At 33.7% G+C, this 14,459-nt stretch overlaps 1 protein-coding gene across 7 annotated transcripts in view; it reads left to right on the top strand.

Annotated features, from left to right (window-relative positions):
- Window positions 1–14,459, top strand: part of DGKB (diacylglycerol kinase beta) — a 704,768-nt gene that overhangs the window by 216,428 nt on the left and 473,881 nt on the right. For all 7 annotated transcript variants that reach the window (XM_041728249.1, XM_041728247.1, XM_041728246.1 and 4 more), the window contains one exon: window positions 4,554–4,652. In XM_041728249.1, the coding sequence (XP_041584183.1) occupies window positions 4,554–4,652 (99 nt within the window). The remainder of the gene's footprint in view (window positions 1–4,553; window positions 4,653–14,459) is intronic.

The following is a 14,459-nucleotide window of genomic DNA, read 5'->3' as shown; positions in this document are numbered from 1 at the left end:
AGTTGACAAAAGAAAGCCTAATATGGTTCTGAGTTATTTATGTTTGGTATCATGTAGGGCTACTACAATACTAGGCTACGAGTAGTAGTTTTTAAAGATTTCCAGTGCCTTTCCAATAGCAATTTCATGCTTTAGCAAATGCCTGCATTAAAGCAGCACCCTGAAATTGCAAAATGTTAGAAACGAAAGAATGTATAAGCCAACAGTATTCCTTTAAATCAGGCCACTTAGTTTTTCTTCAGAAGAATGACTTCTGTGTCTTTTAATCCAAATACATATGAGAATTTATTTTCTATTTTTTACTCCTTTGACTTGTTAGATTCCAGTGCTTTCCTCTCAATATAGTACCCCAACTCTTTTTGCAACTCCACCCTGTAAATACACACACACGCACACATATTCACATACATATATACTCTCACATATTTTCTTTTTCTTCCTAACTTGAGACAGCATTTTCCAATAAACATAGATCTGGCTGTAAATTAGGTGCTGTTGGAAATTGTCATAAACTCTGAAATTATTTCCAAGTGTTTAATTCACTTCCAGGAAAAGCTGGTTCATATTTTATGAATTTTCTAGATATAGGATTGATTCTCTTAATACAAAAGAGAACTTCTGTACATATAATAAAATGACCTAAGGATTTCTCTTCCTTACTCTTAAAAAATGCAGACAGCCATGAACGAAAGTAAAAACACTTAAAAGAAGGTAATGATTTCTTATCTCTGGGACTCCGTTGGCCATTTTATTGAAGAGGCAGGATTCATCAATGCTCTAGTTTATTACTATTCTTGATGAGGATTTTTGCATTTACACTTTTGCTGATTTGGGATCTGGGTTATCTTTAAGGCAATTTTCAGTCTTCAGCATCTTATTGACACTGAAAAGGACTCAGCTGTATCTTTTTCTTACATGCTTGTCTGTAAAATGCCATGGTGACAGGTTTAAGCAAATTGTTTTTATTGCGGATTATGTTCACTTTTTTCTTTTTTAAAATTGTATTGGAAAATAACATACATGCAGAAGAATATAAATATCCTATCGGTAGAGCTGAATGAATTTTGCATAAATGGACACCTCATAAAGAAGACATCTGATTAAGAAATAAAACATTACCAGTAGTCTAAGATTGTGGTGGGGGGGAGGAGGGAAGGAGCTTTTAAATTCTATCATATGGCTTGTATTTTTTGATATTCAGTTTTTTTAATAGACTTGATTTTAGAGCAGTTTGGGGTTCACAGCAAAAACTGATCCTCACCTTTTTAAAAAAGGAATTTATTTATTTATTTATTTATTTATTTATGAAAGAGGAATAACACAAGTGGGGGCGGGATAGAGGCAGAGGGAGAAAGAGAGAGAGAGAGAAACTCTAGCAGTCTGGGCTTTGAGCAGGGAGCCCAAGGTGGGCTCTAAGTGAGACTCGGCTTGATCCTGTGACCCTGAGATCATGACCTGAGCAGACACAGAGTTGGTCACTCAACTGACTGAATCATCCAGGTGCCCCAAATGATAGTCACTTTTAATCTTGATAAATAGTACTGGGAACTTTAAGTTACTCTTTGCTTTCACATTCTGCACTTTTTCTTCAAGTGTCTCTTGGCATTTTGGTGAATAAACTAGAGCTACTATACAAATTTGACTAACAGCTTTTAGAATGGTTAGAATGATCAATAGTTCCTGGTGTCCTCAGTTTTGATACTTCGGGCTTCATACAATGTCATAGTGTTGATGGCCACCCGAATATATTTATAGCTGTCAGATTCTAGTCTTAAAAAAAGCATAAGATATCATTGCACATTATTAGTTAATATAGATTTTTTGGGTAGGAGATGTTTCCTGCCGCCTGAGTCTCTGTTTTACTGATGATCATCAGTAAAACTGACTTTCTTACTTACTGACTTTCTTACAGACGCTGCTCGTTGCCCATGTTCCTGCAGGATTCTGTCTCTCAGCTGCCTGGACAAACCTCAGGGATAGAGGCAACAAGACAGATAAACTAAAAAGGCCAATTTAGTTTTATTTGGTACTTATACTCTGAAATCCTCAAAGCCAAATCTGAAGAGTGACCCCCGATACACATACCCTGTTCAGCTCATCAAGTGTGATTCAATTGGAGTCATTAGTTCTTTCCTTTTGGCTGGAAAACAGGTCTTTAAAAAAAAAGAAAAAGAAAGAAAGAAGCTGTCATTAAGTTCACTTTATGTTGGCCATCTCTTCTTACATCTGGTAACCCTCAAATGACTACACAGAAAGGGGAGTTGTCATTTACCATATCAGTTACCAGTTGTTGGAAACATATGGAAGGAGATGTGAAAGAGGTTGAGGCCCTCAGATGGCATATCTGTGGTCAGTGCTGGCAGTCAGAGTGCCCTGCTCCTCTGTCCTTTCCAGAGCCATATGTGAGGCTTCACGAACTTCAATCAAGAGAAAAAAATCAGTACTTTCTCAATCTGTACACATGAGGATTTTTATTGTAGAACTTGCCTCTAAAAAATTAGAGGCTTCTTGGAATCTGTATCCTGAGTTTTAAAGAAGTTGTACAGGATCAAAAAGCAGAAGTTTTTTGTTTTTTGTTTTTTTTTTTTCCTGTGACACCCTGGTACAGAAGAGGTTCAAGACTTATTGTTTGGTTCATTTTCTTTATGATTGAGATATAAGTTTCCTAGGACTGCCATAACAAAATGCCACAAAAATTAGTAGCTTAAAACAATAGAAGTGTATTCTCCTTGAGCTGTGGAGGCCAGAAATTTGAAATTAAGATGTCAGTAGGATCATAGTCCCTCTGAAGGCTGTCTGGGACAAAGCTTCCTTGGGTCTTCCTAGCTTCTGGTGGTTGCCAGCAAACCTTGGTGTTCCTTGGCTTGTAGTCGCATCACCAAATCTCTGTCACTGTTGCCATGTGCCCTCTTCCCTCCATCTCTGTCCCTCTATGTCCATATTTTTCTCTTCTTATGAGAACATCAGGCATTGGATCAGGGCTCCTCTTAATCCAGTAAAACTTCATCTGAACTTGAACACATCGTGATACAGAGATCTTATTTCCAAATAAGTTCACTTACACAGGTGCCAAGAGTTAGGACTTCACCATCCTTTCTGAGAAGTACATTGTCCACTATGTCTAAGTCCAATAATCCAGAGCTGTGATTTATTCTGAGGAAACTGATTAAGTCCAATAAATTAATGATATATTTCATCACCAAATTTTCACTTGCCAAATCAGAACATACATTTATTTAGTTCTTTTTTCACATGTGGCTTGAACTTCTTTATCTTCAATGCCTCTTGCCTTCGACAGAGATCAGCAGTGCCTGATAAGAAGATATAAACCACTGGTTTAGAAGGAGTTTACATGTCACTGAGAAGCAACTGATAACTATGGATGAATATGTAGAAGTTCTTTCATTTCATGTAATGTAGCCTAATGTGCAGTCATCATAGCCCAAGTAGCCTTAGCTCAGGGCAAGAAGTTAGTAATGACAGATCTTTTAGATGGAAAGACAACAGAAAAATCCCTTCCATAGAATTCTATCACCAATAATAAATCAACACTCTTTAGTTAGGTGTTTATGTTTGATTCCTAATTAAGTGCTTACTAAGGTAACCATAAGGAAATTAATGTAAGCATGACTTAAATGGAGTGACTTTTGTTCAAAACTGAAAAATGTTGTGGCTCTATTTTTGTTTCGAATAAAACATGTTATTTTATTAATATGTATAATTGTTCTAAAGTCTTACAATTTTATATTAAATTTTATATTAAATCAATATGGAGTAGGAAAGGGAGAAATCCCTAGATGCCTTTAGCAAAGTTGTATGATTCCAATAATAACTACCACCTCAGTTAAATGAAAATCACTATTTAATGTACTATGTTATAACAACCTTAATTTAAACTTGTGGCCAAGATGGATAAAAATACCCGTTTAGGTTCATACATGTTGAAAAGTAAATAACACATTATGTGATTATACACTAACTTAATGTAGAGCTGATAAATACAATATAAAGATAAATTTTTATAATCATAATCATCTTCTTATATTTATATCCTGCTCCTACTGCGATGAATCTCTGGTTGCATTTACATATTGAATTACAAAGTTAAAACTAATGATGGGATCAATTATGCCCCATACTGAGCTGTGCACTTTGGAATGACTTTGAGAAAACAGGAGGGTCAAAAAAAAAAAGCATCCACAGTGCACAGTGGTTTCAAGATTATGCTAACAGATAAGCAAAGGAAGATACAATAATTTGCATTTGTCAAAGAAATCAGGCTTTTACTGGTGTAAAATCTAAAGTACATTTTGAATATAAACATTTCTCAGAATTTGAAAATATGTTGGCTGGGTCACAGAAGTAGCTAAATGGTGTATTTAAGGTAGATATATAAGGGCAAATGTAACATCAGTCCCTTTATGATCCTCTTAATTGTTCTTGGAATTGTTTTTGATGTATTTTTAATGCATTTGCTCTATCTCAGTTGAAATACCTGCTCCATAGTTGCTGTTAGCATGCCAAATGATAGTGTCTTCTTTCTCTTTCCCTAGCTGCATAATAAATGTGCTTCTCATCTCAAACCTGAATGTGACTGCGGACCTTTGAAGGACCATATTTTGCCACCCACCACAATCTGTCCAGTAGTGCTGGTGAGTTTTTCCTTCTCATCATTCTGCTATAACTTGGGGTTTCTATGACTCACTGGTATGCTATACCACTAAATACTTCCAGGGCTGATTTTCCATTGATCAAGGCAGAGCTCTATAGATCTAAAATACCTCATTACTGCGGAGTAGACACCTTTGCCCACAATATTTCCTTTTTCTTCTTCGTGGCATAATAAACGTTTTAGTAAGGTATGCTCTAACTGAAGCTGACTCAGGCTTTACCACTTAGTCAGGCTGTACTTACCAGAAATTATATAGGCAGAACACTTCTACATTTTACATGTTTTATAGATCTCGCTTCCCAGAATAATGAAGTTATTCTTATGGGTGATTTTGCTGGGGATGCACATTATATATCTGCAGTGTTGAGTTCTCTTATCTAGGTCAGAGGCTACCTAGAATGAGGACATATATGCTGAAGAAAGTTATGCACTGCCATTAGGTGTATTTTATTTTTTATTAGTGAACAATAAATTTAACTTTCTGCAAAATAATTAAATAAATATGTACGTGGTAAATGAATAACTGAAGTAACCCACTAAAGAACAAACTTTGATAGAAAGAGATGTTAATATTCAAAGGTAATATTCATATTACATTTCGAAATCCAAATTGTTTTTAAAGTGAACACTTGTTTTACAAAACAAACTATTTTATATCCATAATGCAGTTCGCATTTTTAAAACGACATGGAAATTAAGTGCCTGGAACTTTAGCTTGATATAATAAAAATACAACAGCTAAGAAATGTTAGACAAATACTTTTCTAAAGGTCAACCTAGAAATTAATCAAATTACTCAATTTGCACCCACTTGTGATTCATTTTGTAATTATCTGTAAAATACTGGTTGTATTTTAAATGTCTTTATTTAAAAATTATTTCAAACTCTTCATTTTCTCGAACTACAAATATAGAGCAAAAGAAAATACCTCCACATTGCTGAGGATAGCAATAACTAATTCTAAATTTCCTTTCTTCATGTGAGATTCATTAGACATCCTGCACTAAGTAAAATTAATTAAAAATAATGAATGCTGCATAAAAATACTTTACATTTTAGATGAATTTAGGTGTTATTTTATTCTTTCATAGTGTTGTCTTAAAGAGAAAGGACTTGTACAAGTTTTACATATTTACATTCTGTTTAAAATTATCGTAATTTTACTAGTTTTATGCAAACTTGATCTCAGATTTTAACTGTAAAAAGAAATTCATTATGTCACCCTACCATCTAGATGCCAAGGTTAAACCCTATTCAGTTCATTGAACCAGGGGACTACTTCCTTGGTCCATTTATGTCAACCTCTGTCAGATAAAGTCAAGCATGAGATGCATTCTTTTTATTATCCTATCTTTTCTTCCTTGGAGAGAATCAAAGGTAAAGAACATGTGTTACATGAATATGCTGGTCTTCTAACAATCTTACAAAACCTTCTCATTATTTTTTAAATAATCTTGATTCTGAAGATTTATTTTCAATCATTAAATCTTCCTACAACTTTAATCATGATTTGCATCTCAACATTTGCCATTTTATCATATCCTTAGTACTACCTATATTAAAATATTTGGCACTATTGACCACTTCATCCTTCATGAATGCCTACTTTTTACTGACTTCCATTATACCACACTCTCCTGGGCTTTCTTCTGTTTCTCTGGATGCTTCCTTTTTATCTTTCCTGGCTTTCATGACTTCATCCTGCTCCATGTTGGTGCATCCCTTTGCTCAACCCTCATATGTCACAGCTTTTCACTGTTAACACTCTTCCCAGTGGGATCTTATTTATTTCGTTGACTTCATTATCATGTTAATTTATACTCAGTGCATCCTTCATCCATAGGTTTGAATCGCAAACCTATAAAGCTGCAACTTGAAGGGCCATCTTGTCTTACATGCCTAGCGTATTATTATATTTATTTAATGTAATAATGGTAGCTCATTTATAGAGAGCACATATACCCTACCAGCTACTGTGCTAGGCATATTTATTCATTAATTCCTCAAGTATTTATTGAGTGTCTAGTTGATGCCAAATAGTATTATAGGTGGTGGGGTAAAATGGTAAAAGCTAAATTAAATCCTTTTTTTTTTTTTTGGTGGAGTTTTCATTCCAGCAATAAACAATGAAATAATAAAATTATTTTGTACATGGTTCATACAAAATTGAAGCAGGAAAAGAAGAGAAGGAATGTTGGGGTTGTAGTTATGAAAAGGATAGTCAAGAAAGAGATGTCTAAGGGGATAATTGAATGAAGAGTTGAGGAATGTGTGGGAGTTACCCACACGACTATGTAGGGATGGAACTTCACAGACAAGTCACCAAGGAAGGACAAGAAAAGACTCAGAGGCAGGACAAAAATGTCTTATCTGCAGTCCATCAAGGAGATTAGTGGCTGGGCTTAAGTGAGAAGGAAGAAGAAGAAGAGAGGAGAAGGTTCAAGATGTCATAAAATTTTCATATCCTGTAGGGCGATTTAGGCCACTGTAAGATCTTTAGCTTTTATTCTGAGTGAGGTTGGAAGCCATTAGAGGATTTTGACCAGAAAAGGGAATGACCCGACTTATATTTTAAAAAGAACAATGTAACTGTTGAGGAGGCATCAGTGAGCAAAATTATATGTGATGCTTACTTCTCTTTCTCAGAGAATAGTTATCTGAGGTCATTGCTGAGAGCAAGTGTGGTATGAACTGTATGAGACCTTTGAATATTGGGAAGAAGTTGCACAACAGACACTGAGGAAAGTGTGAGCTTAATGGATCAAGGAAATACCATTTGATTTGCAGGGAGTAATGAGCAGCCACATGTTAATCATCATAAATTTAGAATAAGACCAGTAAGCCCAGATGAATATATTTGGTCACATTCAATCTTATTTCTCCAATTTCATTCTAGCTCTAGGACTAGAATAGGCATAGCCTACCCATGAGGAGTCTGTTTTGCTAAATATATTTTAAAAAGAGAGTTGCTATGGAGTTGAGAGTATATGCAATAGAGTGAGTATAAGGAGTGACCATGGAGTTTAAGCTGGGAGGTGCGGGAAGTAATGACATGAAGAGGGAGGTACAATAATTGGTGTTAAGAAGGATATGTTTTGGATTAGAGTTGAATCCAAGATTGTTGAAATTAAGGTTATTAGTGTCAGGTTGTGAGAGTGAGTGGGGTAGCACATAGAGAGTTTGAATGGGTTGGGGTTACTGGTAATGATGTGTGTGAGTTTATTTAATCCTCACAGTGACACCATAAGATAAATATTATAACTATCTCCATTTTGTATATGAGGAAACTAAGAAACAGAGAGGTTAAGTAAATTTCCTGTGTCACATGGCTATGAAGTGGCAAACGAGAATTGGAACCCAAGGAGCACCACTCCAGAACTCGTGCACTGAACTCATCATTCTCACCCTTTCTCCAAATCCCAAAACAGGCCCTATCCTATTTATCTTATCTTGGTGATGTGAACATTCATATCACAGCTGTCCCAAGACAAAAGCCTAGGAATTATCATTGATGCCTCATCTTGAGTATCAGATTAATCACTGAGTAACCTATTCTAATGGTCTCAATCCTTTTTCTTTCCTTCACCTCAACAGTAATCGCCTCACATGTCACCATCACAAATTGTTCTCCAGGAATGTCCTAATGGCATCCTACTGAATTACCTCCATTCTATACATTCTTCATTCTGCTTTCTGGATCCACTTGCCAAAATGCAATTATATTTTCCTGCTTAAATATTTTAAAATATTTAAAATAAGTACATATTTGGTAATTCTCTATTTGAATTCCAAACTATCCAGCATGGTAAGCAAGTCTCTAACTAAATCAATTCACGCAATCCCTCATATGCCAATTACACACTAGAAATCAAGGATAATTTGAACTACTATAGCAAGTAAACCTACTCTCTAAAGCTTTTGGAGTTTTGTATATGTTAATAAATCAGCCTGAATCATTTTACTTTAAAATTTCCCCTTCTTTGCTAAGTAGAAATTAAAGGTTACCTTCTTATCATGAAGAAAATACACATACTACTATTAAACCCATTAACCATTTAAAAACTACTACTGTAAATAAATTATGCAGTTATTGTTCTGCCCACAAAATTGCTTACTCTGGGCTCTAAGATTTTTTAATTTGTGAACTCTCACTTGACATCTCAGGAATAATTCCACAGCACATCACCCATAATAAAATTTTAACTTCTGTTTAAAGAAAATTGTTAGTTTTCACAAATGATATCATCTTGTTTTTTTTAAATTTTCAACAACTATTTCCTTCTTAAAAATTATGAGTCCCGTTGCTTGTGCTAATGTTCTTGAAGAAGAGCAGGTGAGGTTCAGAAACTGCAAGATGGCCATGAATAGAAGATTCTCTATCACATTCTAGGAAATAGAAAATGAAGAATTTAAGATGTCTGTTTTTATTGAGGATTTTTTTTCCTTTACCTTGACTGTATAGTCAGGAATTGCTTATTGAATGAGTGATATAAACTTAACATGGAGCTTAACTCCTGGTTGAAACATCTTAATAAAGTACTATAAGGTCAAGATCCCTAGCGGCAGTCTTTTGATATTTTAGAACCTCTTTTTAGGTGTTATTTATCTTTTAAAAAGTTGTACACCACATTTTTCAGCCTCCCAATTGCTCCCCAACACTTGTTATTAACTTTAAGTTAATGATTCAGTAGCTATGTACTTACCTGTTACCGAGATTAGCAAGGTAAGCACCTTCTTGGCACTGATGACATGCTTTCATTAGCATATACTACAAATGGCTTCCACACATAATTGGTCTTGATAGTGCCTATTGCCATAAAAATGGGTTAAAACCAACTACTCTGAAATTAAAACTGAAAGGTGACCAGTGAGTCTGTCTATACATCAGATGAAATCACTGTTTTCTGGGATTACAATTGGTATCCAGCATGTTTTGAGAATATTATCAAAACGCCATATTGCTTAACATTTATGTAATTTAAAGATTTCGTTAAGCTACTTCTCTGACTGTGTTTGCATACTTATAATGCTTTCTTTGAAAAATCTTCCAGCAAAAATGATGACATTCATGGTCCATTTACTGCCATATTGAAGAAAATTCAGAACTGCTTACAAAGGCAGACTTCTTGAAGGCCTTCCCTCATCCTACCTCCAAACAAATGTAAAGTGATTCCTGCCCATTCAGAGGGGACTCTTGATAAGCAACGTAATTTTCAAAAAAGGCTGTTAATCCTTCCCAACTGATTGTTAAAATGAATACTCTTTTGAATGGAATCCACTAAAAATATGTTCTTGATTTTCTATATAGATTGAACTCAGAAACTTTTGCCATCTAATCTCAAAGTGACAATGCAAAAAAATTGTAATAATTTATGTAGGACATGGCCTGATAAGCATGAGAGCCATCTTTTATGTTCTTTTATGTCCTAAATTTTACCCCCAACCAAAGACAGACTTGGTCCATTTGTTTTAGTCTCTTATTGAATTGGTTTAATTAACTTCGGACTTGCTTTTATGTCATTAACCTACATTGAAAGACATTTTAAAACTCATATAAGACTCCTTATTTATTGTAACAACAGCAGCAAAAAAAAAAAAAAAAAAACCCTGTTTTTAGAGATGTTTTAATTACCTAAAATAAATTCCTCTTAGTTCTCTTTATCATGATTTGTTATCTTTTGGACCCTATTAGTCCAAATACTGTTGTTGTTGTTATTATTATTATTATTATTATTATTATTATTATGTATTTATTATTTATACCTTAACATATATGTACACATAAATGTTAGCATCTCTCCCCAGAAAGGCTGAATACAATAGATCCAAGCATTGTGTTTAAATTAAATTTAAAAAAGAAAATAAGGGGCACCTGGGTTGCTCAGTGGTTGAGCATCTGCCTTTGGCTCAGGTCATGATCTTGGGGTCCTGGGATCGAGTCCTGATCGGGGTCCCCATAAGGAACCTGCTTCATCCTCTGCCTATGTCTGCGTGTCTCTCTGTGTCTCTCATGAATAAATAAATAAAATATTAAAAAAAATAAAAAGAAGATTCCATATGTGTGTTTAGGATAAAACATGACGATCCCTAGATCTGTTACTGTCACGTTCTGTCTTCTATCCTTAGGATGCATGGAGGTAAATGCATGCCACATTTGACAATGATGCATGTATTTATGTTGTTTATTTCTATGTGCTAATTCATAACTTTATTACTATCCTTTCCATAAATCTTTCTTCATTATAATGGCTTCAATTAGAAATTTTAAAATTATTTTTAATAGTACATAAATTTGTTAGATCAAACAGAAATCAATGCAATAGGCTAGATAGAGTCTCTGATTCTTAGAGTAATCTCATAGAGCTATAAATTTGATCAGCTTCTCTAGAACTGTAGTTTCATCCGTACATTCATTCCAGGTTTTATATATTTTTTTTATGATCAGTCAAATTGGGTCTCTAGGAGTATACATGTTTTCATAATGATTCGTCAGTTTGAGGGAGGCTTTTATTACATTGATTCTTTCACTATCAACAAAAGAGAACTTGAGATGTCTCATGAGGAAGTGGCATTTTAAACTTTATGTTTGAACAGTAAAATGAAGCAGATCCTCATAAAAATAATTTTTATTATATTTAGCTCCATGATTTAATTTAGTATTCTCCTTGCATAGAATGCTTATTGTACATTACTATTTAAAAGCAAGATTTTTATTTTCTAAGTAAGGGATTGATTAGTCCTTTTCTGTATCAATATATATTAGTAAAGCTAATAAGTTAAAATATAGTGATGATATAATGTTGATTATTTTAAATTAGAGTTTATTTTTTAAAGATTTTATTTATTTATTTGTGTGAGAGAGAGACAGAGAGAGAGAGAGAGACAGAGAGCATGTGCAGGTGCACATGCGAGCAGGGAGAGGAGAAGACAGGGTAGGAGAGAAAGAAGGAAGGAATCCCAAGCAGACTCTGCACTGGGTACAGAGCCTGAAGCAGGGCTTGATCTCACCACCCTGAGATCATGACCTGCATTGAAACCACGAGTTAGATGCTTAACTGATTGAGCCATGCAGGTGCCCCTATACTGGAGTTTATGTTAGAGATAAGTACCTATGGTTTACATACCATAATGACAATGTCTTTATTTTAAGATCGTTACTGATAATCAATGTGCATTTTTCTTATATACGATATCTGCAATGCTGGATTTTTTTAGGTTTTATTATCTTCTCTCTACTTCTTCCCTTCTTTCTTCTTTCCATTGTCTTTTCAAGTTATTGGAGCTAAAAATTCAGATGAGAACATTTATCTTATTTCCTACAAATTGGACTATTGATCAAAACAGGCAAGCAGATTACATATTATGGTGAGATAAATATTAACTTACAGAGGCTCTAGAGGACAAACCCTTAATTCATCCTGAGGGTAATTCAAAGAGTAAATGTAAACTTTCTTGAAGAAATGATGCCTGAATTTTGAAGAACATGTGGGGATTTGGCTGCCAAATGTAAAGTGAATGAGTAGTCTCAGCAGCAAGAGAGGACAGAGTGAGAGATATTCTACTCTGGATCCACAGGAATGATGATTTGGTTGGAAAGCCAAGAGATTTCCATAAAAACTATAGAACAAGTATCAGTTGAGAAAATGAGCAACCTCTTTTTTAGAAACATACTAGAGAAAGTGGCAGTGACTTAGAAAGCAAAATTATAATTTGTTTATTTTAAGCAAAGGTTCAGAAAGCTCAATGAAAAGTTTTAAAAAATGAAGTGAAATATGGAAGATCAATCTAGAAGAAAGAAAGCAGAAATAAGTTTGGGATCCTGATAACCAGAAAGGATAGAGACTAGAAACTTAAGTTTCACATGAACTCTGGATCTTTGGGCAAGTTGTTTCCTTCAGAGGGTTACAGAATGGTAACAAATGACTAGTGTCCAGAATATAAAAGTAATTTATGTAAATAAATAATAAGTAACAAACAACCCAATCCAAAAAGGCAAAAGACCTAAATAGCCTTTGAATAAAAAATATATATCACCTATAAACATATAAATGCATGCACACCATCTTTACTCATCAGGAAAATACATGTTTAAATCTTGCTAGATAACATTATACACCCCTCAAAATTATTAAGACAATTAAAAATCCTAAGCTTTGGAAAGGACAGGAAGCAACTAGAGTGTTCATTTATTGCATTTATTGCAGGTGGGAGGATAAAGTGGCTCAGCCATGTTAGGATAAAGTTTGATAATATACTCTCTGTATTTGGATCCTGACCTTTTCACTGATTTTGTGACATGAGGCAAATTATTCATATTCATATTTCATATATCTGTATTCAGTTTGTGTAAAATGGAATTAAATGAGTTAATTCATGAAAATTGCTTAGAAGTATGCCCAGCATATAGTGAGTGTTCAGTGTGTGTCACCTAATATTACTGTTATTTTAAATATTATGTGGAATTTAAAAAGTAAATTTTAACCTTTTATTATAAAATAAAATTTATTAAAAAAACATAAAAATGAGAAAGAAATTAAAAATTTGTAATAAGTTATATAAGAGCAGTTATTAATATATAAATGGAAGCACTATTAAAATTTTCCTCTTGATCCTTAGGTGCATATTTTTTACATTTTTATAACTAAACTTGATATATCATGTGACACCTCATTTTTACACTTAAACTAATATCATTAAATGTATGTGTTTCTATATACTATGGAACATTGTTATTCATGGCCACATAATATCTTATGAAATGAAGATAACATAATTTAGTTGAAACAATATTTATGTCTAGCATGTTTCCAATTATTTATTTTGTTCTTATTCAGTGAACATCTTTAGGAAGAGTGACTTTTCCTGTTTATTCTGTAATAGATATTGCAAAGTATCCTTTATTCACTCATACTGTATTATTTTGTTCCACGCATGAATCACACTTCACAGTTGTTTAGTTCTTTCTGCACTATAAACATATTTCTAAATCAGGAACATAATGTTTGGAATGTTTTATAAAACCAAAATAATTTTTTAGAATAAACTATTAAATACTTAAATAACTAATTTTAGATGATAATTTTATCTTATATTTCAAAAAATACAGTATTATCAGAATATACAGTCAAAATAGTATCTATTGGCAGAAAGTGATATAAAATAAAGTATATGTTCATTATTGTGCCCCTTTTGGACCAATTGTGGTGTCTTCTTCCCAGAATACTTTATAGTCTTGTTATAATTTTCTTGTTATAATATTCTATAATATTCTATATTACCTTAAATAAACCTTAAAGAATCTCAACAAAATCAATAATGAAGCTCATTAGCTGAGAGAAAGGAAAATAAAACTATTTGGAAAATATAAATTCTAGACATATTCTTAGACTTGATTCACATTTTTCCGACTACCTCTCTTCTTTACTGTGACTGAAAACTTGGACAAAGTTGTGTTGCTGAAATACCAGTCCACACATCTCTACATATAACACCCTTGGGGAACCATATGTCTATATTACCTTCTCTTCTTCCAATCTTTGCTTGCTCTTCTACAATTATAAGAATTCTACTAAATTATGCATTGTAGATATGGTGATTAAGTCTTGCATAGCATTGAATATGTTAAGTCTTTCCTTAAAGTATGTATTTAATCACGTCATTACTCTTTAGCGATGTCAAAAGTTTTGTTAGAGAGTGGAAGTATGGGTGTGTGAGTTTTCCTCACAGTCCAGTTACTATGGGCTCTTTCTGTACTCTCTATCTATCCCTTAACTGTAACCAGAAATA

The sequence above is a fragment of the Vulpes lagopus genome, chromosome 13 (genome assembly GCF_018345385.1).
Source record: "Vulpes lagopus strain Blue_001 chromosome 13, ASM1834538v1, whole genome shotgun sequence".
NCBI classification, from domain to species: Eukaryota; Metazoa; Chordata; class Mammalia; order Carnivora; family Canidae; genus Vulpes; species Vulpes lagopus.
The sequence above is the reverse complement of the archived record's forward strand: the minus strand, read 5'-3'. Positions and strand labels throughout refer to the sequence as shown.